Source organism: Spermophilus citellus, assembly GCF_964194105.1.
Source record: "Spermophilus citellus genome assembly, chromosome: 3".
Taxonomy (NCBI): domain Eukaryota; kingdom Metazoa; phylum Chordata; class Mammalia; order Rodentia; family Sciuridae; genus Spermophilus; species Spermophilus citellus.
This window is the reverse complement of record NC_138184.1, coordinates 6,029,778-6,053,876: the sequence shown is the minus strand read 5'-3', so window position 1 is coordinate 6,053,876 and position 24,099 is coordinate 6,029,778. Positions and strand designations below refer to the sequence as shown.

Below are 24,099 nucleotides of genomic sequence, written 5' to 3'. Positions count from 1 at the left end.
GTAATTTAGTAAGTAACACTTCTTCATTAAAAAATGAAGAATCATAATTTCAACTCACAGTCTCTTTCTGTGAAAAAGACTGTTGAAACCACTGTGAAAATGTTAAATTCTGAACAAGGTGTCATGGTCTGTCTGTATTTTGGACCATTAGCTGTGATCATAGAAAACAGATTATAATCCTCTGTGCTAAATATAAAGTACAAAAATTAAGGTTCAGTCAACACCAACTGTAGTTAAGAAAAGATGTGCCTGAGTTCCTGTATTTTTAAATATTTAGATAACATTTAAAATGACACTATTTATACCTGAATCTGTAAGATATTCTCACACCTAAAATGGGCAACAGATTTTGAGATAAAATGTGATAGATAGATGCGACTTTAGTTTGTAACTCACAAGGAACACAGGACTGTATCATAGAAGTGGTGTGTGTGAGGTGCGCAGAAACAAGAAAACACCTGGCCTTGGGGTCAGGAAATCAGCCGTCCTGAACTCCTCACCTCCAAAGTCTTGGTCTCTGGGGACATGCACTCCTGGGATTAGAATGACAGTAAAATAGCTAGTTTAATGAGGACCTTGGATTTTGAGCCCCCAGGGATATGGAGACAATAGGAGCTGGCCTGTGATGTCACTGGACGGCCCTGCCCCAGTCAGGAAGCAGCTCCGGAGCCTCCTCCCAGAGATGAACCTTCAGACCAAGATCCCAGTCTCTCACTGAGTGTGTCTGCGCATCTGGAGGACACATCTTCCATCTTCAGTGTACAGGTAGGATGCTCGACCTCATTGCTCTTGGAGCCAATCAGGGAGCACAGGGCCCCCTAATTAATGGTCAGGAAGTGAGTGCAGTGTTTTATGAAAATCTCACCCTGCAGAAGCAACAAGAAAGGACATAAGTGAGATAAAGAGAAAGCAGTGCCCACTCGGCTCCTGTGGAACGTCATCTCCCCGGGCACGTTCTCACGGGTCAGCACCAAGACACACCCAGCTCTCATTCTTCCTGCCTCAATCTCTCTGCAGTAACAGATTCCATTCACTGGAGTCCTTATATCTTATTATATCTTGACTCTTTTTTTTAATATTTATTTTTTAGTGATAGGTGGACACAATATTTTATTCTCATGTGGTGCTGAGGATTGAACCCACACATGCTGGGCAGTGCTCTACCCCTGAGCCACACCCCAGCCCTTGACTCTTTCTTTCCCTTCAGATTCATCACCAACATGGAAGCTAGAAATCAGACAGCTGTTTCAGAATTCCTTCTCCTGGGACTGACAGAGGATCCAGACCTGCAGCCCATCCTCTTTGTACTGTTCCTGTCCATGTACCTGGTCACCATCCTGGGGAACCTGCTCATCATCCTGGCCGTCAGCTCTGACCCCCACCTCCACACCCCCATGTACTTCTTTCTTGCCAATCTTTCCCTCACTGACATCTGTTTAAGCTCAAGCACCATCCCCAAGATGCTGGTGAACATCCTAACACAGAATAAGAGCATCACCTACACGGCCTGCCTCACCCAGGTCTGCTTTGTCTTAGTCTTTGGTGGCTTGGAAAATTGTCTCCTTGCAGTGATGGCCTATGACCGCTACGTGGCCATCTGCCATCCACTCAGGTACACAGTCATCATGAACCCCTGGCTGTGTGGACTGCTGATGCTGTTTTCCTTGTTGATTAGCCTTGTGGATGGCCTGCTGCACACTCTGATGGTGCTGCGTCTGTCCTTCTGCACAGCCCTGGAGATCCCCCACTTCTTCTGTGAACTTGCTCAGATCATCAAGCTGGCCTGTTCGGATATCTTCGTTGATAACATCCTGATATATGTTGTAGCTTGCCTATTTGCTGGTGTTCCTGTCTCTGGGATCATTTTCTCTTATGTTCACATTGTGTCCTCTGTCTTGAGAATGCCATCATCAGAAGGAAAGCACAAAGCCTTTTCCACCTGTGGGTCTCACCTGTGTGTTGTCTCCTTGTTCTATGGGACAGCTTTTGGGGTGTACATTAGCTCTGCAGTTTCTGACTCCCCCAGGAAGACTGCAATGGCTTCAGTGATGTACACAGTGGTCCCTCAGTTGATGAATTCATTTGTCTATGGTTTGAGGAACAAGGACATGAAGGAGGCCTTGAGGAAACTCATCAGTGGGAGAGCTGTTCTATGATGTGTTGTTTGCCCATTTTTTTTGAACTGGCTTTCTGGAATAGTTAACAGTGAAAACATGTGTGATGAGCTATAATTCCTGACCCCTCTGTCACTATACTCTTCTAAATTAATGAACTCACATAATGGCCAAGTGGATTTTAAATCGCCCTGTAACCTGGCGTGGCTTTTTGTCTAGTTCTGTGGTATTTGCCACATGATTTCTCTCCCCAAAGATAACTTTGTTGCTTTGATTCCACAGAGGCGGGCCCTGAAGCAAGGATTCCAGTCTTAGAATTTTCTTTGCATTGAAGTCTCAGAAGAAGGCAAGTTAGTGAAGGATGGCAGGATAAGGGTGGTATTTAAGCAACGCTTGGCCATATTAAGAGAATCGCTTCCACTGATCACAGCTGGGGCCATTAGAATTGCATCCCAGTGTCAATCTAATGCAAGCAAATTGGTGGACATTCATATCCTCAGAAGCAATAATTGAGATCTGCTACTGGCATCCATATGCTTCTGTAGAAAAAAACAGCATTGACCATACTCAATGTCTTATCTATAAAATTGGCATGATTGGATCAGATCAGTGGTTTGAGATGATTGTGACATACTTGAAGTCCACAATGAAGATATCTTCATTCTTAAGTTTAAAAAACCACGAATTTAATATGCTGTGACAATAAGGAGAAAAACCTTCCATTCCAAAGATATCAGAGGTAGGAAATATGCTGGCACAGAGAGCAGAACTTCATTCACTCAATTCCGATGAAGTTGGCAAATGCAGTTGTCATACCTGGACCCGATGCCACAGACAACAATCTGGGAGCCCACTCCTGGGTGTCTTGGGTAGGGAATTCTCCATGTACCAACCACTGGCATCTCTGGGGTGGACTCCATGGTGGTCTTCAAACTATGTCAACTTGTGATCCAAGTGTGGGATGAATGACAAGTGTTGCTTGTTGGGAACAAGGGGGTTGGCAGAGAAGGAGCACTTAGTGGACCATCTGGGTGGGATCTAAATGTAATCCCAGGTCTCTTCCTAAGACAGGAGTGGAGAAGACAGAACCCAGGAGGAGGCTTTGTGACCGTGGAAACTGGTTTGATGAAGTCAGTATCTGATTGCCAGATTTGGGTCACTTTTGCCCTGAAAAACTGTCATTTTTACAGCAATCCAATCCATATACATCACCCTCACAACAACCCTGCACAACATGTCACATAATGAATTCCAATTTTTCATGCAAGTCTCATCTTCGTGCTTCAGAAATGAATCTTTCATTGGTTTCAGAGTTATTTCTTGATTTGGGCGCTCTGTATTTTTTACACATATATATGGTGACATTAAACATACATAGCTTTTCTGATGTGGAACAACGTTTGGTGTCCATTTTTCTGCTATTTGGATAAACTTCTTGAATATTCTCTACCATGACTCTCAAAGTGAATAAAAAATAGTTCTAGGGCTGGGGACGTAGCTCAGTGGTATTGTACAGGCACACGTGGCCAGTGCCCTCAGATTGAACCCCACGCCCTGGGACACATACTTGGTGTGAAAGTGCTGGCTATAGCAGAACAGTTTTCACGTTTGGGTAGTTTCAAAGAATTGAACCAACTTACCCTCCCCTTAGGTATTCTGGGGTTCGGCATCATCCCCCAAACACTTCCATTTGCTCTGACAATTCAAAGGGTGTAACTGTTCACTTAGGGTTTGATATTAGGAGGTTATGAGCCTTTCCATGTATTATGGGCCATTGGATTCCTCTCTGAAGTAAAACACGTGAGCGATATGTCCATCATGCTGCATATCTATTGTTAATTCACAATATTCATGTAAGTAATTGGAATAACAGTCCTCTATCTTTAAATACATTCTGCAAATTTATTCTTTAGGATTGTATCTTCTCTTACACATGCTTCATAGTGTTTAGTAGGTGCCCCCCCCCGCCCCGTGCTCAGTGTAATTAGAGTTTAATTTTTCAGTGTTTTTGCTGTTAGCACTGAAAGCACCAATAGCCTCAGTAAGGGATTTTTAGTCTAGACCTTTGCAATTGAGGTTGAAACCATCTAAAATTTATTGTTGCCTTTGCTGTGAGACAGCATCAATTTTTTTTATTTCCATACACTCCATTATATGCTCTATCTGTTCACTTATCAGTTGATGTTTTTCTTGACGCTATTTCCTGAAAAATAGGATTATATCTTTCTCTTCCTGAATCTCACAGACTTTCATTGTTGCCGCACCTCAGACAGGTAAAACTATATTATTTTAATTTTTATTTATTTTGGTATTGGAGATTGAATCCAGAGTTGAGCCACATCCCCAGCCCTTGTCTCTAAATAATTTGCTTTGGGCCTCATTTTAGCTGAGGCTGGCTTTGAACTTGTGATACTCATGCCTCATCCTCCCAAGCCACTGGGATTACAGTCGTGTGCCACCAAGCACCACCATGCCAGCTAAGACCAATTTTAGTGTGGTAACAAACAAGTGCCTTGTACCCAGGTTAATGGCTTTCCTGATACTTTGAAATTTTCTGCAACAAAATTGATAATCGAGACCCAAAATTTGGATGTAGGTCCTTCTTTGTGTGTGTGTGTATGTGTATGTATGTATGTGTGTGTGTGTGTCTCAATGTGTTTGTATACATATGTATAAAAGTATAAATTATATTACTTTGAATGAATACTTGATAGTGAAATTCAAAAATTCTTTTAAAAAGGGATGAAATATATGCTTTTTTTAGTCAATTTGGTTAGAGGAAATGTGTTAGAAACTCTTCTTTTTAATATCCAAAATCATGTTCACCTTTCACTTAGCCATACTTAGAATTACCCACTATGGTTGCATTTTATTGTATACTCACAGTGTCACCTCTTTTACTTTTATTATTTATTATAAATACAAATCACAGAATTGGGTTATAGTTACCTATAACTATATGTATAACTCACATGTATACATGTAGCTCAAGTATAACTGTGCAAAAACTAGTTGTAACAATATCTATATATACTATGTATAACTAAAACTATACACTGTAACTGTCTTCTACAGCTACATTTTAGTTTTGAGTTGAAGGGTGTGTCAGTCTTTCTGATATTGTATGTACAGGTTGTTATGACTCTAAAGCAACCTAAGGAAAAAAGATGAGAATTGTGTACAAACAAATGTGTATGATGATGTTCTCAGAGTTCTAGATGCTGGTGTGCAGAGGTCAAAGTGTCTCAGGAGTGGTGTTCAAACACATCCCCACATTGGGCTGCTGCCACCGATCTATGTATATTCACCACTTTGTTTGCAACAGCTTGATCAACATCATGGAAAAAGACCGCAGAACCAGGGTTTCTCAGGATGAGGGATCAGTCAGCATCAGGTTAGGAAAGAAGACGACGTTCTCAAATGTCTCAGTTCCTGAATCAATCCTGGCTCCTGCCTTACAGTGCAAGGACTTCACTCTCAGCGTGTGAGCCCCTGCTATATAATTTGTGTTTAAATACTTAAAACTCCTCCTCTTCTGTAAGAGGTGTTGAGGTGTCCAGCCGTCCATTCCCCTCTTTCAATCTTCCTCAATGGTGTCCTCACCAGCTGCACCAGCAACAGGGGCACTCGTATGGGTAGATGGTATATTTGTTCTCCTAGGTTTCAGCTTAAGACACTCGAACAATTGCTGCTATTTTTGCAGGTGTATAGAATCCTCCATGTGATTTTTTCCTCTCATTCCTCTATTTTGGAAAAAAAAATGTAAGCAACATGTCACCTCAACAGATTTAATCTTCAAGAAATTACTGAAAAGAATACCTCCTAAAAATATTACTCAAGACCCAGGTGCAGTGGTGCGCACCTGTAATCCCAGCAGCTCAGAGGCTGAGGCAGGAGGATCACAAGTTCAAAGCCAGCCTCAGCAACTTAGGGAGGCTGCAAGCCACTGAGCGAGACACTGTCTCAAAATTTAAAAAAATAACAAAAGGCTGTGGATGTGTCTCAGTGGTTAAATGCCCTTGGGTTCAATCCCTGGCAATAATAATAATGCTCAAGACCCGTCGGGCTTGGGGAAGCAAGTGCTCTGGTCCAGCTTGTGGGTCCGGTTTTGACACGACCACTTGGTAGATAGGACCTGTGTGGTCAGAGAATGGGAGACAGTGAGAGCTAAAGCAGGCTGTGTGTCGCTCTCTTCAGGTGGAAGTTGTCAAAAAAGGGATGGAGTCTTGGAGACACTTCAGTGATCTTAATGTGGTACTTAGAGGTCACAGCAGGGGAAAATATAAGGTCACATCCAAGTCTGATGTCCTCAGTGTCATTGTATGTGCACCTCCCTTAGTAAAATGAAAGTGGCCTCTCGACGGCTCATCCTGCTCTAACTGCAACCTCATTCTCTTCTCGATTTATAAAAACCTTCTCCAAGCTGCTCTCTATGTTCCCTCTCCCCAGTTCTTCTCCTCCCATGTTTTCTTGAATTTGTCCAAATAGGCTCTGTCCTGGCTTCTCCTCTTACAGGGCCACAGCCGGTTTCCACTCAGGTCTCCGCTCCTCAGTTGGGTTTGCTGACTCTGCTTCCTGCTGGTGGAGAAGGTCACGACCCCACCCACCAAGCCGCACTGGGCTGGGTTAGGGCCCTCCTTGAAGGTTGTCCTGAAACTGTCATGTGATCCAAGTCTGCGGTCCTGGGTCTGGCAGTGCTCCACTCTGGAGTGGAGCTGCGTTTCTCCCACAAAGCAGCTCTGCCCTGGCCGGGGCCACTCAGGTCCTCTAGGACACTGAAGGAGGAAGATTTTTCTCACTAAAGGACATAATCGATAGGACCCTTTGGTTTGGGCTGTTCACCACAACATGATTGAAATTTTTTGTTGTTGTGGCCTGGAAATTTCAGTATATTTCTACCTATTACTGTTCTCTGTGTGATACGTGGAAAAATTCACCTTTCTTAATAATGTCACTGATGTCTTTGAAAATCTCATCTATTTTTTATATTTTTAAGGGAAAGGAATTAGGAGAGTGAAAAAAGACACCACAGGGCAAGGTTTTATAGACTCATTCAGAAGCAAGAAACCTGCAGCAAAATAAATTGATAAACATATAAAAATATTGAGGTCCTTAAGTGTAAATGGTTTAAAAATATATACTACTGTGGTGCTCTGTCCCCACCTATTAAATGATGGTGCATATATATTCAAATCTACTGAGCATCTGGACACATCTGCATGTTGTTGGCTTTTAGAGATTCTGTAACTGAATTAACATCTTATTTTAAGTTGAAGACGGTAATTTTATCTCACAGTCTTTTAATGTGAATAAAAGTATACTTTGTAATGCAATTAGAAAAGGGTTTTGTAAAATGCCTATAGGATATAGTATCCTTGTCTATAGTTGCTACAATTAATAATGATTAAAAACATTTTTAATCATTATTAATCACAGGTTAGAATCTTCTGGTCAACATATAGAAAATGAAAATTAAGGATCAGGAATCAATGACATTAAAAAGATGCCTCTGAGTATTTTTTTTATTATAACCTCTTAGTTGTATTTTTGATCAGGGTTGTAATACCCATATTCACAAACTATATTTTCACATCTAAAAGAAAAATGGGCTACATGATATGCAATAGCTACATTTTCTTTGCTGGTAAGTATATATTTTGGGGTTTTCTAGAAAACTGCCACGGGTCTCACTTGCAAGGCACCATGATGGAGGGGAGGAGAAACAGTGGAGAGAACTGGGTGATCTGCACCTGGCTTTTGGGGCCAGGGGACAAGCCAGCCTGAAAGCCTCCCTTCTGTTTCCTTGGTCTTCAAGGATATGCACCCCAGGGATCAGAATGGCAGTGAAATTGCTAGTCTAACAAGGAGCTTTGCATATTGAGCCCCAGGGGTGTGGAGACTGCATAGAGTAGGCTTGTGGCCACCCCACTCCACAGCCCTGCCCAGTGGAAAAGCAATACTGGAGCTTCCTGCTAGAGACATGACCCTTCCTGACCAGGACCTGCGGACCCAGTCAGTCTGTCTGCACTTCCTGGGTGTGCATCGCCCACCACCAATACACAGATGAGGCGTTGAACATGGTTCCTCTTGAAGCCAACCAGGTAACATGAAGTCCTTTGTTCATGCACTGGAAGTGAATTTAGGTGTGGCTCACATACCCATATCCTTTATTGTTTAATTCATTTATGTTGTTATATATTTAATCCTAAGTGCAATGCCAATGAATATTGGTTCCTTGCTCCTCCATAACCAACCTTCCACAGCAGCACCCCTGTGCTGGGTTTGCATTTACCACGTAAGACATGGTTTCATTCTCTCTTCTCTCCTCACATGCCCTGACATATTGCTTCCTTCTGAGGAGTAAAAGGTACCGTGTTCGGGCTGGTATTGTGGCTCAGCAGTAGAGCACTTGCCTTGTAAGTGTGAGGTACTGGGTTTGATTCTCAGCACTGCATATAAATAAATGATTTAAATAAAGGTCCGTTAACAACTAAAAATGTTTTGTTTTGTTTTTTTTAAAAAAGGTGCCCTATTCCAATATTCAGGTCAGAAACAATAAAGGGGGCTGGGGTTGTGGCTCAGTAGTAGAGCGCTTGCCTAGCACTTGCAAGACTCTGGGTTCGATCCTTAGCACCACATAAAAATACATAGGTAAAATAAAGGTATTGTGTCCAACTATAACTAAAAATAAATATAAAAAAAGAAACAATAAAGGGCCCCTGAAAAGTGAGGGTGTGAAGTTCCCACGTGCTGTACACTGAGCTGTGTGCTTTCTTTCTATTCACTTCTCTTCCCCAGTTTTTTTTTTCTCAAGCTTCACTGAAACATGACTGAATGGCAAATATTTACGATGTTCAAGATGATGGTTAATAACCTATGAATACAATCAAGCTAATGAACACAGCCATCACAGTCCCCATTGTACATCCAGGATGCTCATGCAGTTAAATGAAGCTTTTTCCCATTCACAAAGCAGGTTTGGGAGCTTGGATCATATTCAGAGTGTGTAACGTTACATCAATGTGTCACCTAATGATAATCTCAGTCAGACATGCTGTCTCCCCATGTAGACAGAGACAATAGGTCTACCTACCAGCACAATCCTAGGAGCAACCTGATATCCTAAAAGTACCTAATAAATATGTCTGTGTTATCTGGTCTCTGTTTTCCAAAGAACCAGCTGTATGTAGTCTCACCTCTTTTCTTAGGAGTCTATGGACTCCAAATTTCTCTCATTTTGATGCTTTTTACCTTAAGGCAAAGAACTCCCTTATAATGAGAACAAGAATTTCATGAACAGTTGCCCAAATTCTCACAGAATTATTTGCAAAGGAGAGAACTTGCAATTCCATGGGCGAGTCTTCTGAGCTTCTGTTAGAGAGGCGGGCTTTTCTAGCCTTTAATCATGCCCACCTGGATGGATGCCATCTACCTGCCACAACTAATTTCACGGGTACAGGTGGCCAAACACTGAGGGCCAGGTAATGTCTAAAGGCTTTGCATTGGAAGAAATATTAAAATTACAAAGGTAGATTATGAGATCTGAGTGACCCTGTAGGAATACAAGTTCTGTGCTATCCAGAGCACTAGCAGAGCTTAGTGGAGAGTCAACCCCTCAGTCAGACGACCTGAGCTCAGTCCTGATCTTAGCCAGGCACCCATTTCACATCCCACATCCCAAGATGACCTCCCGTGACCCAAGGGTCTTCATGGGTAGGTAAGATGGGGCAGTGAGGACTAACACGTCAGCAGTTTGACAAGATCATCACATGACTCTGAGAGAATCCAAAGTTGGTGAACTTTGTATCAAGAGGAGAGATATCACACCACCATTCCTGTCTTACTGTTTGCTTGAAGGCACAGACTAATTCTAAGGGAAAAGAATAATGCCTTACGCATTGCTTATTCTCAGCACTCAACTCAGTATGTGCAACGGTAGGTGTTCAGTAAAACAAATGTTTCAATACATGAGGTAAGAAAAAGGAGAAGTGAGTGAACGGGGAAGGGAGGAGAGAGTGGCAGAGGAGAATGTTTGAACATTCATTCATGTTCACAGTATTAATGATAAAGCTTTTTTTAAAAAAAAATAAATGGTTCTCAGAATTCAGCACATATCAAAGTCACCCAGAGGGCTTGTTGAAACTTAGACTGACAGTCCTCATCCACAGGGTTTATTGGCAGTGAGTCTGATGGAGGGACTGAGAACTTGCATTGCTATCATCTTCCCAAATAATGTTCCTAATGCAGTCCATATCTTTTATGATCTTTTCACCCCATCTTTTCCTTGAGATTCACCAACAACATGAGCCCAGAAACCAAACAACGGTTTCAGGATTCCTTCTCCTGGGCCTGACAGATGACCCAGCCCTGCAGCCCCTCATCTTCAGCCTGTTCCTGTCCATGTACCTGGTCACCATCCTGGGAAACCTGCTCATCATCCTGGCCATCAGCTGTGACTCCCGCCTCCACACCCCCATGTACTTCTTCCTCTCCAACCTGTCCCTCACTGACATCTCTTTAAGCACCATCACGGTCCCCAAGATGCTGGTGAACATCCAGAGACAGAGCAAGACCATCAGTTATGCAGGCTGCCTCACCCAGGTCTACTTTGCTCTGGTTTTTGTTGGAATGGAAAACTTTCTCCTGGCAGCAATGGCTTTTGACCGTTACGTGGCCATCTGTCATCCCCTCAGGTACACAGTCATCATGAATCTGCGCCTCTGTGTCCTTATGATTCTGCCCTCTTTGTGCATCAGCACTGTGGACGCCCTGCTGCACACTCTGATGGTGCTGAGACTGTCCTTCTGCACAGACCTGGAGATCCCCCACTTCTTCTGTGAACTCGCTCAGATGATTAAGCTGTCCTGTTCGGATACATTCATTGACAACATCCTTATCTATATTGCAGCTGTCATATTTGGTGGTGTTCCTCTCTCAGGGATCATTTTCTCTTACACTCACATTGCATCTTCTGTCTTCAGAATGCCATCATCTGGGGGAAAGTATAAAGCCTTTTCCACCTGTGGGTCTCACCTGTCAGTTGTCTCCCTGTTCTATGGGACAGCTTTTGGGGTGTACATTAGCTCTGAGGTCACTGACTCCCCCAGAAAGACTGCAGTGGCTTCAGTGATGTATTCGGTGGTTCCTCAAATGCTGAACCCTTTTATCTACAGCCTGAGGAACAGGGACATGAAAGAGGCCTTGAGGAAGCTCACTAGTAGGACATCTTCTTTTCAATTATGCTTTATTTGAATTGAATTTGGGTTTCTACAGAAAATCTAATTGATAATTTTCTTTGTGAACCTTCTGTGAAACCATAGTTTTCTATAATGATCAAATAATGACTAGGTCCATTTTAATTTGGCTTAAACCTAATTTTGCTTTTGTCCTGCTCTCTGTCTCAATTCTCCAAATAATCTTTCCTTGCTTGGCTTCTGTAGATGAAGAACCTGTGGACAAGGCTCCAATTTAAACATTTTTTTTGCATCCTCAAATGTAGGCAATGTGAGGTTCAGAGATGGCAAGGAAAAATTTAAACAAAGTTATTATTATATTTTATATATAACTTCTGCCTGCTTATGTGTTTAGGGCCAATAGAAGTACATTCTAGTGTAATGTGAGGCAAAGTAGTAAACCTTCATGACCTGGGAAATAAACACTGAGACCTGTCCAGGCAAACCATGCCCATCTGAGGTGGAACTAGCATCCACCACCCTCAGCTTCATTGTTGATGACATTTGCATAATTAGATGATGTCAGTGGTGTGATAGGTCATGAAGCACAATAGTGAAGATATCTTCAGTCCTAATAAGGAAGAGAAAACCTAATATTAAAGAGCTCAAACAATAACACGAGTTTCCTGCAATGACTCAGAGACAGGGAACACACTGGAACAGAGATTGATTCTCTCCACGAAGGGGCCACGTCCTGGGACTGGTTCTCTTGGTCCCCAGTTATTGCAGAACGTGCTGCCATCAGGTGTCACACCCGGACATGATCTCAGAGACAGGAAACTGAGTGTCCTTCATGGGTCCACTGGTGGGAAACCTTCCCATGGGTGAAGCAGATCATATATCTGAGGTGCATTGAGTTGTGGCTCTCAGGTGTCCAGCTGCTGTCTCAGTCACTGTGACTAACTTATATGACAAATTGATGCAAGGCACTTGTTTGCAATAGGGGATCTGTGGAGGAGGAGCATTAGTGGATGATCTGGGCTCTCAGGTAATCAAGTAATTCCAGAAGGGAGAAAACACAGAAAAGAACATGTGATAACCACGCAGGTCATGATGGAATTGATGTGGTCAGTATTTGACTGTTTTCCCTTACACAACATCATTCCCAGAGACCTCTAATGCCTTTGCATCTCCAGTGCAGATATAACTGTGCAATTTATTACATAAAAGTGCTTCCATTTCACGTGTCTCAATTCAAACTTACTGGATGGATTCCATGTCTCCCTGTTACTCTCATCACATTGCCTCAGAATCTATTGTGCTCTTGGGTGTGGCAGTTACTCTCTTATTCCAAATATTCCATAAGATTATGCCTGTTATGGTGACATTAAAACTGAGGAATATTTTTGATGGTGATGAAATGTTTTATCTATTTTCTTCTCTTGTAAATAAAGTCATTTCAATATTCTTCTCCATGTCTGACATGGGGGAAAAAAAGGTGGTTTTATAGAGGGGTGGATTTGTGGGTTGTAGTGGAATGGATTTTCATTTTTGCATAGTTCCAAAGGATCTGCTAAGTAGTTGAATCAATTTACCTTCTCAATAAATATTCCTGATTTTCCATATTATTCTCTAATAGTTAAATTACCCTGGTAATCTAAAGGAAGCAAATGGCAGTTGATTGATTTGTTTATCTCATTAAGAGGCTTAGAGTGCATTCACATATTATTGTCCATTTATTTTTCTCTCTTGGGAAGTATGTATCTATGATATATCCACTGAATTGTTCATCTATCTTTAAAAGGCAATTTGAAATTGTTCTTTATATAATTGGAAGAGTCATCTATATATGTATCACATACATAAATATAGAAGATTGAAGTTCCTTACTTAGGACAGTGTGGTGTTGTGCTTGTACCTGGTGGTACTCGCTAGCTGGCCACAGTGTGCAGCATTCCTATGGTTTAATTAGTGAATACTTCCCCTCATGCTCTGTGGTCTGGAGGTCTCAATATTGAAACTTCTGCTTTTTCCAAAAAGGAATTTTTAGTTTTACCTTTTCCAATTTAGGCTGAAACCACATGAAATTTATTTTTGCCCTTGACCCAAGAAAGGAATCAAATTCATTTTTGTTTCTTAGCACCTTTGACCACATAATCCATCTGTCCACTGTAATTTCAATTCAGAAATAAACTTCACTTAGAGGACGATGTTTTCTGGAGTGTCTTTTCTGAGCAATTGTACTGTTATACCTTGTCGTGTTCCAAAATCACAACCCTTCGTCACTGTAGAACATCAGTCAGCTGAAACTGTTTGCCATGATAATATAAAGCTCTGAAACCTTTTTTATTCTTAACCACAAATGGACTTTTACAACAGGTCAGAGCTTTTCTGATCATTTAAGTTTATTCCCACATTGATAGCCATAGGAGGTGGCGCTTGTTAAATTAATAAGTTTTTTCTGAAGTCATGGAGCTTCACCCTGAGATCCATGGCCTTGTAACAAGAAGAGGAGAGCAGAAATACCTGTCCTTGCTAAGAGAAGACACCACAAACATGTAGCAGTGTGCAAACCACAAGAAGCGTCATCACCAGGGTCTGCATCATCTGTCACCTGGATCTTGGAATTTGCAACACGCAGTCCTTAGAGAAATAAATGTCCACTACTGAACCTTCCCAGGCTACGGTGTTGTGCAATAGCAGCCCCCATTGACCGAGGCTGACATCCATTCATGAGTACAGAAGAAAGCAATCAATAAGAAGCCAACGTACAAATCAAGTGACACAAGAACAACAAGGTAGAAGATGATCTGATGAGTGTTTCACCATTTTTATTGGTGAATTATAATAAATACACAGTAGTGAGATTCATTATGCCATATTCAGACATGCACCAAGTATAACATGATTCAGTTCATTTCCTAGTAGCTTCCCTTTCCTTTCTTCCTTCTCCTGATCTGCTCATTCTACTCTACTATCTTCTATTTATTATTAATTATTATTACTAATATTACTATTATTCATGTATTGATTTATGCCTTGGTGAGTTTGGGCCTCCTCCATGTCCTGTTTCACAGGCTGTAGATAAATGGGTGACTTTGTCATTGTAGGGACCCCAGAATACCGCCCCATTCACCTCACAGTGATTAGTTTACAAAGGAGCAAAGGTCCTGATTCTGGACTGTGATATGTGAAAGGATGTTTTCTTAATAACTCCATGAGATGGTTGGCTCTCTGTTGCATCATAACCTAAGGAAAACAGAGTCTGCATTCTGTTTTCTGGAAAATGTAGGGGTATGACCCCTGGAACTGAGCCAGGTTTTCAACAACCAGGGGAGCAGCGTTAGGGTGAAACTAACAGGTGGAGGAGTGAATAAAGCGGTTGCACTGTGTGTGGAGGTTCAGCTTGTGAAATTTAAATAACTTGGGATGATCAGCTTCATGGTGTGAGCTAATAGAGCCATCCTCATTCATGAAATTCAAACATCCCATCATTAGGTCAAATTCTGCTACTTGGAATTTAGGTCAAATGCATGAAAGAGGAAGCCAAGGTTAGTGGGTGTGGTTTTGCTCTGTAAATAGCATGTTGAGGACACTGAGCTGACCTGCTGTCACTGTTGACTGACACTGCATAGCTCCTGTATTCTCTGCAGAGTTACCTCTTAACAGCTTAACAGAATATGGCAGGGTAATTATCAGCCTTGGAGACAAAGTTTAGAATATCATGAGTTATAAAACAGGAACTCAGATTGCAATCATTTGGGGAAGCCATAAATGGCTGTGTACATGGGTTGAGGTAGAGGCTAGTCCTCATCCTGTACTGAGATGCTTACTTAGCTCCATCCTTTGTCCTAATGTCCTACTGTCACTCACATCCTCCTAATAAATACCCCCAAATCACTATAGTAAGAACCCTTTATTTATATGCTATGGAAGCTGACCATGAAATTAGGCTCAAAAATGTCACATGAATTTTCAAAATCCCAAACTATTGAAGACCCAAATCAGTTTCCAAATACTAGCAGAAATACACAGAGCAAAGGAGGGGCTAAGCATTGCAGCTTACGACTTTAGTGGTGGAAGAGAACTCTGTGGCTCATCCAGTGCTCTTGGACACGGACTCACTTTTGAAATGAAAGCACAAAGCACAGAACTAATCATAAGGGAGACATTTGAATGAGTTTCTTTAAGGCCTCCTTCATGTCCCTGTTCCTCAGGCTGTAGATAAAGGGGTTCAGCATTGGAGGAACCACAGAATACATCACGGAGGCTACTGCACTCTTTTTGGGTAAGTCTGTGACTGCAGAGCTAACATACACCCCAAGACCTGTCCCATAGAACAAGGAGACCACTGAGAGATGAGACCCACACGTGAAAAAGGCTTTAGACTTTCTCCCAGATGATGGCATTTTCAGAACAGAGGACACAATTTTAACATAAGAGAAAAGAATCCCAAAGAGAGGAAGACCACCCAGCAGGCTAGTCATCACATATACCAGGATGTTATTGATGAGGTTGTCAGAACAGGCCAGCCTGATGACCTGACCAATTTCACAGAAGAAGTGGGGGATCTCCAGGTTTGTGCAGAAAGACAGCCTCAGTAGCATCAAACTTTGGAACAGGGCATACGTAATGCTGATGGTCAAGGATAAGAGAATCAGCCGGACACACAGGCGGGGGTTCATGATGACTGTGTACCTGAGTGGATGGCAGATGGCCACGTAACGGTCATAAGCCATTGCTGCAAGAAGAGAGTTTTCTATTCCAGCAAAAACCAGGACAAAGCAGACCTGGGTGAGGCAGCCTGCGTAACTGATGCTCTTGCTGTGTCTCTGGATGTTCACCAGCATCTTAGGGACCGTGGTGGAGATGAAACAGATGTCACTGAAGGACAGGTTGGAGAGGAAGAAGTACATGGGGGTGTGGAGGTGGGAGTCAGAGATGATGGCCAGGATGATGAGCAGGTTGCCAACCAATGTGACCAGGTACATGAACAGGAACAGTCCAAAGATGGTGGGCTGCAGGTCTGGATCCTCTGAGAGACCCAGGAGGAGGAATTCTACCGTGCCGGCTTGCTTTTCTGATTCCGTGCTGTTGGAGAGCCTGATGGGGAAGATACAGGTGATGGGGCAGATAACGGATGCATGAGCCTCTGTATTAGGAAAGTACAGAGTCTGCGTTGTGAGGTGAAGTAAAGGACACAGTCTTCTCACCTCCTGAGACCTGCTCCCTTCCCTCTCAGTCTCCTGTCTTTCTCACTTCCACTCTCCCAACTTTCTGCCTGTTCAAAGTTTACTTCGTAAATACCACCTCCATCCCTACTCTGTCCAACTCATAGGAGTAAACACACAACTAAAAAGTAGCTTTTTCCTTGAAAATTCTCCAATCCTTAAGTGAACAGTAAATGAATGAACAAACATTATACCCAAATCCATAACAACACCTTCAATCAAGATTTCAACTCAATGTACCTATGATGTCAAAATACATTCTACTATCAGGTATAATTAAAATGAATAAAATAAAATAAATTGTAATGGATTAAAAAAAGATTCCAACTCAGAGACTCTGTTCTTTAATTATGAAGACATCTCACATATTCAAAATACAGATGATTATGAATGAGGAACTTGGGTGTGCACCATACACATTTAATTAGTAGATATTGCCTTGTTTGTATTATTAATCTTGAAAAATAATTAACACGTATTCATTTTCCATATCCTTAATAATAGAAGGACTGTACATTTCTCTTCCCCAAGAAAATCAGAATAGTGAAGTTGATATACACTATACTCTGTTCTTTTTTTTTTTTTTTTTTTTTTTTTTTTTTTTTTTTTTTTTAAAGAGAGAGTGAGAGAGGAGAGAGAGAGAGAGAGAGAGAGAATTTTTAATATTTATTTTTTCCAGTTCTCGGCGGACACAACATCTTTGTTGGTATGTGGTGCTGAGGATCGAACCTGGGCCGCACGCATGCCAGGCGAGCGCGCTACCGCTTGAGCCACATCCCCAGCCCCTATACTCTGTTCTTGTAGAACAGAGGAAGTACTGGGTCTTGAAGTGGAGCAAATCATAATCCATGCATGTAACACTATGTCAAAATGAATCTCATTCTTACGTTTAACTACAAGGCTCTAACAAAAATATTTTAGAAACACAGAAACTTCATGTACATTACATGATCTTTTCTTGTTTGGAAAAAAAAATAACATGCTTAATCACTTCTTAGTATGGGTACAATTTTCTCTTGTTCAAGACCTTATCTACCTTACCAATGCTTTATTAAATCACAATTTAATTTTCCTTTCTCTGACTGATGGTCATTTTAATTATAGAACATTATATTTGTATAAACACATCCATAAAAGATACACACATATAAAAAGTGCAAAGAAAAAATGAATTTAAAATAAGACATTAAGGACAATTTAATCAAAAACAGTTTTTGTTTCTGCAAAAGGAAAGAGAATGGAGTGGAACACAGATTCTTTGTCACATTGAAGCCTGCTATTTTGTTATTTTATGAAAAGATCGTGGGTGGCGAGACGTCCACACTGTTGAATCATACATGCATGCTTAGTTCTCAGGTTACGCTGTGCTCCTCTATTTTTTAACATTTCTTAGGTTAATGCCAAGATAAAGCTGAATCACCCTTGGGATGGCCCTTGTTCTCCACCTGCTCTTCCACAGTATTTTCATGAACAGGAAGCAGTGCTGGTCAAGACCTGGTCTGCCAAGGGAATTATGAGCCAGGAAGGAAAAAGTTACTAGAAGCTGGCCACAGACCTTTGCCCTTAGTAAAGTAAATGAAAGAAAATGTTAGAGAATTCTAGAACAAATCACAACCATGGCAAGAGCAGAGTGCTGTGGGTGTGGAAGGCAGCGCTAGACTCAGGGCAGAGTGAGGTGTTAGTGGGAGGAAAGCCACTCGGTGCTGGGGCACAAGAGGTGGCAAACCTGTGCAGAGGAGGCACAGTCAGGCCGACACCCTGCAGGTGACCTAGTTCTGCTCCTCCTCCTCAGGTCTTTACCTCACCACTGCCCCAGATGGACTGACAGACAAAGAAGTGCCACCACAGGAAACATAAACCAGGAGGCTTCAGATTACCTGGTGCCAACAGTGAGCACTGACATGGCTCTTCCCTGCAGCGAAGGATAAAGATGGAAGCTCTGTTCTCAGGGCTCTGTTCTCAGTGCAGCACCTGCCTCCTGTGTGGAAAGGATGCAGCTGAGCCCAGGGCCAGGGGACTACATATTCACCTGGGCCAGCGTGAGTAGGGGTCAAAGGCAGACTGTCATCTCCGTGGCCCTTGGGGCTTCAATATCCAAAGCTCCTCATTAGCCAACTCTTTTGGCCTCCTGCACAAACCCTGAGGGTGCGCACCCGAGGGATGGAGAGAGAGCAGCAGGTGTGGAGATGAGGCCTTTCTCTGAATGCCGGGTACATTTCAACAGTGTGGACAATGGGGTTTCCCAATGATGGCGCTTAGGGTGTTCAGGAAAGAGAGGAATGAGGGCTGATGCTGAGTGAGAGAAACTGCTCAGCACCTGGAAGAACGGAGTCGCCATCAAAGAGGACCAGAAATTGTGTGGGCACAGCACACGGGAAGGTCAACACCATGAGTCCCATATAAATGCTGATTCTAAGACTAAATGTCTTAAAATCATTAATTTTTTAAATGTCTATTAGGCATATATACAAGGATGCCAAATGGACCTATGAGTGAGATACTTAGGAGACTATTTGTCTTAATATTTAATTGTCTAGTAACTGATTAGGTACTGAAAGAACCATAAAAATACCCACCCTTTAAGGCTGAGCCTATGTATGGCTCTGTGAAATTTGAACTTCTTTGGCATTCCATAAGCAAAAGCTTCTAATATATTGTCTGTAGTCAGAATGGACTACCACAGACATTTCACTTTCTTTTTAGAATTTTACCACTTCACTTTTGCAACTTCAGAGTCGTAGCACATAAACACATTGCAAGTAACAATTAGAGGTCATAGATATAAATTAAGAGTCTTATCAATATTGTTGCCAAAAATGCAAATTAACAGAAAATACTTTGATATGAGGACAAGGTACCTCTGTGATCGTAACTAAAAATCTCTAGGGATTGTTTGTTGCCATAGGAAACTCAGCTTTGCTGACTGTTAGCTGCAGTCATCAAGGATGTGAGGTTATGCAGGGAGAGATCCAGCAGTGCCCCTTTAGAAAAGAGAGTCCAGGAAACATGAACACCTGAGCACGGCGCTTCTTCATTGCTGAATTGGAGTTACAGTGAAGGCTGGGCTGTCTGATGAAGGGTGCTCAGTAATGAAAATGAATGTGATTCCTTTCTCACACCAAAGAGAAAAGTAAATTTCCATGGCTTCAGCTTCTAGTGGGAAAGGCAAGGCTACTACTATGTTCTCAAAGTAGGCATTTCAGTACCAACACCTCCTGAGCAGTGAGGTCCAGAAAAATGCTGTCAGAAAAATAAAATAAAGAGGAAAGTGATGGGAGGGGAGGAGATGGGGGGGTAGGAAAGATAGTAGAATGAAACAGACATTGTTACTGTTTGTATATATGTGACTGCATGACCAACATGTACACTCAGAAAAATGAGAAATGATATCCCATCTATGTGTGATACATCAAAGTGCATAAATGCATTCTACTGTCATGTAAAACTAATTAAAAAACATAATTTTTTTAAAAAAAAGGAAATATATGAACAAAAAAATTGACAAATTAAATCAAAACACCTTAGCGTATCTACTAACTACACTAACACATATGATAAAGGAGACATATGTCTAAAGAATAAATTGTGATGTATAAAGAGAAAAAAGGAGAGGACTGCTATTACAGATTACTTAAAGAACTATCAGGAATTAATTTTTTAAAAAGATAAAAAGCTCAATGGAAACATAGTACACAGTTTTCAAAAGACAGACAACAAGTCCAGTTCTGTGTGAAGTGACAGCTTTTCCCTTTGTAAGAGAAATTTAAGTTAATTAAATTATACTGTACACCATTTTGTTGCAAATAACTCACTCGCAGGTCAGCATGAGCAAGAAAGAAGAAGCTGAAGAAGCAGAAGAAAAAAGCCCCTTTATTATATACAGCAGTCTTTTTATAGTATTGCGAACAAAGAAGGCAGCCTTCCAACAGCAATAAGTCAGGTCTCTCAGCTAATTAAACATAGCATACAGAAGTCTTACTTTCTAATCAGAAGTGACCCGCTTCTCATGGCTTAATCTACTCTTGGCTCGGAGCATGCTCAGCTCTGCTCTTTGTTAAGAACAGATAAAAATTTTCTCAGTGCCCTCGTAGCCCACTTAGCAGAACATCCCGTTTGCGAGCAAGTCCTCCCAGGGACAGCAGACACCTCGTTTTCAAGCAGGTCCGCTGTTACCTTATCTAAACCTTGAAGGGACCTCCCATTTGCAGGCCGGCCCCATCAAAGACAACAAACATCTCCTGTGCAAGTATGCTTGCCGTCACCTTATCTAGACCTTGACAGGACATCCTGTTTGCAGGCCAGCCCCATCAAGGACAGTAAGCATTATGTTTTCAAGCTCGCAGTCACATCTGATTCTCTACACCATTTAGATTGTCAGATTAAGTAAAAATACTTGCGGAATGATGTGGAAGTGCAGGAATATCTGCTTGGGGTAAGTAAAATGGATCAACACTTTGAAAAAACCTTTGGAACTAACCAAAGGTGAGTAGTTACTGTTACAGCCAATAGGCTCACCCCAGGTTTATAAATTTTTTATTTCCTTTATAAGCCGTAGAGAAGATTCAAACAACCTGATTCACAGGAGCAGAAAAATATATGCTAATATTTCAACACTACAGTGTTTCTGATTTTTAATGTCACAATTCATAAATAGGGATTTTGAAAATGAATGGATAACCACAAAACCCAACATGATTGATTCTGCAAAGCAGGGTGATAGCAACCATGAGGCATGGAATTCATTTATCAGATTTTCCATTTTAACAAGGTCAAAAGGAAGCACTCTTTTTAGTATAGGGATCTCTAAAACAGTGATTACAACACACTATAATCTTATGAAAATGAATTTTTTGTAGGGCAAAATGGTCAGCTACTGGCTGCACCAATCCGTTTGTATCTCCAGTGTTATGAGCCCCCTTTTCTCCTCTTCCTCTCCACTTCCTCTCTACTTTGCTCTATCTCATAGTGAGATGAGTGATTACACTCAAAGCCCACCCAAATAACACAGAAAAACTCCTCTCCAACAAATCCTTTTCTCCCAAACACACAACATTCACTTGACTATCATATAAGTCAATCACAGATCAGTGGGACAGATCTGGACCCAGTTTGAGGCCATCATCCCGTCTACTGAGAGTTTCAATCAGCCTAGTTGGTCCGTGGGGAAATGACTTATGTGTGGACCTAAGGAAGGACACTCCATTTCCTGTCTCATAGCCTCTTGTTCAGGTGATGCTACCACCTGGTGACGGAGAGAACCAGTCCTAAGAAGATACCACCTCAAGGAGGACTGAGGAGAGCCCTACACTTCCAGAACATTCCGTGCTTCAGACATCCTTATGAGGAAAGGTAACTCAATTGATAGAGCATTTTGCTATTAGCCTTCTCTTTTCCTATTGGGACCGAGGGTCACTTCACTGATGAGTCTTGACTATGTCAAAATCATCTCAAACCACTGATAGCATCTAATTATGCCAAGTTCACAGAAGAAGGCACTGAATGTTGAGGATGCTATGGTTGTCTCGAGGTTGCAGTGAATCACTAAAAGCTCTCACTAGTTGCTTCTTAGACTACGAATAGGAAGCATTTTGCCTCACATGAGACTGAATCTGAAGGAGATTCATGTGACCTCAACTGTAAGAATTGCTGGAGCCAACTCTCCACATATGACCACAGGTACGATTCAGTAGATTCCTGGCTGATCACCTTCGACAGTTTGCCTTTTTCTTGGAGGGCACCACAATGAAATTGTCAAAAACAAGCAGCCCAGGGCTTCAGGCATCATTTCTGTGAAACATTAGCAAACGAAGTGTGTTCTGTTCATTGGAATCATGAGTCAGATCTCACAAAGTTAGACAAAAATGGAAAAAGTGAGGGTTCAAGACAAGTCATAATGCACATGGTGATTATTGACCTCACCCTTTGAGAAATAGGCAGTAAGACAAGTTTGACACATTTGGGCCCAACGGGAATCCTGCCATCTTGACTTACTCTAGACCCTAGACCACGGAGAAAGACCATGAAGGCGTGGAAATAGAAGTCATCACGTCACAGAAGGGAAGTTATCCTTCCGATGAGACTCCTCAAAGCCTCCTTCAAGTCTCTGTTCCTCAGGCTGTAGATGAAGGGGTTCAGCATCTGAGGGACCACAGTATACATCACCGAAGCCACAGCAGAATTCCTGGGGGAGTCAGTAAATGCAGAGCTCATGTACAACCCTGCACCTGTCCCATAGAATAAGGACACAACACACAGGTGAGACCCACAGGTGGAAAAGGCTTTATGCTTTCCTTCGGCTGATGGCATTCTCAAGACAGAAGACACAATGTGAACATAAGAGAAAATGATCCCAGAAAGAGGAACACCAGCAAATATGCAAGTTGCCACATAGATCAGGACATTATCAACTGAGGTGTCAGAACAGGCCAGCTTGACAACCTGAGCAAGTTCACAGAAGAAGTGAGGGATCCCCAGGTCTGTGCAGAAGGACAGCCGCAGCACCATCAGAGTGTGGAGGAGGGCGTCCACAGTGCTGATGGACACGGAGACCAGAACCAGCAGGACACAGAAGTGGGGCAGCATGATGACTGTGTACCTCAGGGGGTGACAAATGGCCACATAGCGGTCATAGGCCATCACTGCAAGGAGAAAATTCTCCAAGTATGCAAAAACTAAGACAAAAAACATCTGGCAGAGACATCCTGTGTAGGTGATGCTCTGAGTGTGTGCTTGGATGTTCACCAGCATCTTGGGGACTGTGCTTGTGCTGAAACAGATGTCATTAAAGGACAGACTGCACAGAAAGGAGTACATGGGGGTGTGGAGGCGGGAGTCAGAGCTGACCGCCAGGATGATGAGCAGGTTCCCCAGGATGGTGACCAGGTACATGGACAGGAACAGGCTGAAGATGAGGGGCTGCAGGGCTGGGTCATCTGTCAGGCCCAGGAGAAGGAATTCTGAAACAGCTGTGTGGTTTGTGGTTTCCATGTTTCTGGTGAATCTTATGGAAAATATGAGAGAAAACATCTCAACAGTATGGGCAGCAGCAGCACTTAGGAAGATGACGGAAATGCACATCCCTCGTCCCCAGCCCCCGTTATCTGCTGAATCACCCTGAGGATAAGCACAAGCAGTCTGTGCTTCAGTAAGCCCTTGGGAATGTTTGATGCAGTTTGAGAACAAAACTTAAAAACAAAAGCTTCCTCATTGTTACCGTGAACCCAAGTGAATACTCCGATCTTTTTGTGATACTATTTTTTTTCCATTTCTTTACACACTCCCCCTCTCCCTCCACTTCTTTCATTGAAATAAGGGGTTCCTGGACACCAGTGCTGTTTCAGGCACTATGCTAAGTGCTACATATGAAATAAAGTATGAGATATTACTTTTGAATTCGGATTTTTCATGCCTTTATTCTAAAAGTCATTGAAAATCTGGAAATCTGTTTTCTAAAGCAAAGGCCCCCTAACTTGGGCTTGCTTCAAAATCCTCTTGTTGATTTCATATGCTTTATTATCGTCCTGATTGACCCAGGAGGACAATCAGGGAAGGTGAGTTTATATCACGGATGTCAGATCCACA

The 24,099-nt window shown here is 42.1% G+C and overlaps 3 protein-coding genes across 3 annotated transcripts; 1 reads left to right on the top strand and 2 right to left on the bottom strand.

The window, feature by feature from the left end:
* Positions 1–1,220: 1,220 nt before the first annotated feature.
* LOC308645689 (uncharacterized protein) lies at positions 1,221–11,366 on the top strand (the record flags this gene model as incomplete). Its single annotated transcript, XM_081288021.1, is given in 5 exon segments — positions 1,221–2,147; positions 4,329–4,387; positions 5,440–5,508; positions 10,404–10,420; positions 10,423–11,366. Coding segments are annotated over 5 exon segments (2,016 nt in total).
* Positions 11,367–15,444: 4,078 nt separating this feature from the next.
* LOC308645582 (olfactory receptor 7G2-like) lies at positions 15,445–18,421 on the bottom strand (the record flags this gene model as incomplete). The annotated part of the gene is made up of 2 exons (XM_081287787.1): positions 15,445–16,390; positions 18,396–18,421. 2 exons carry the CDS (start codon positions 18,419–18,421, stop codon positions 15,445–15,447), a joined length of 972 nt encoding a protein of 323 aa, XP_081143913.1.
* Positions 18,422–22,566: 4,145 nt separating this feature from the next.
* Positions 22,567–23,505, bottom strand: LOC308645915 (olfactory receptor 7G2-like; the record flags this gene model as incomplete). The annotated part of the gene is made up of 1 exon (XM_081288370.1): positions 22,567–23,505. One exon carries the CDS (start codon positions 23,503–23,505, stop codon positions 22,567–22,569), a length of 939 nt encoding a protein of 312 aa, XP_081144496.1.
* Positions 23,506–24,099: the final 594 nt, after the last annotated feature.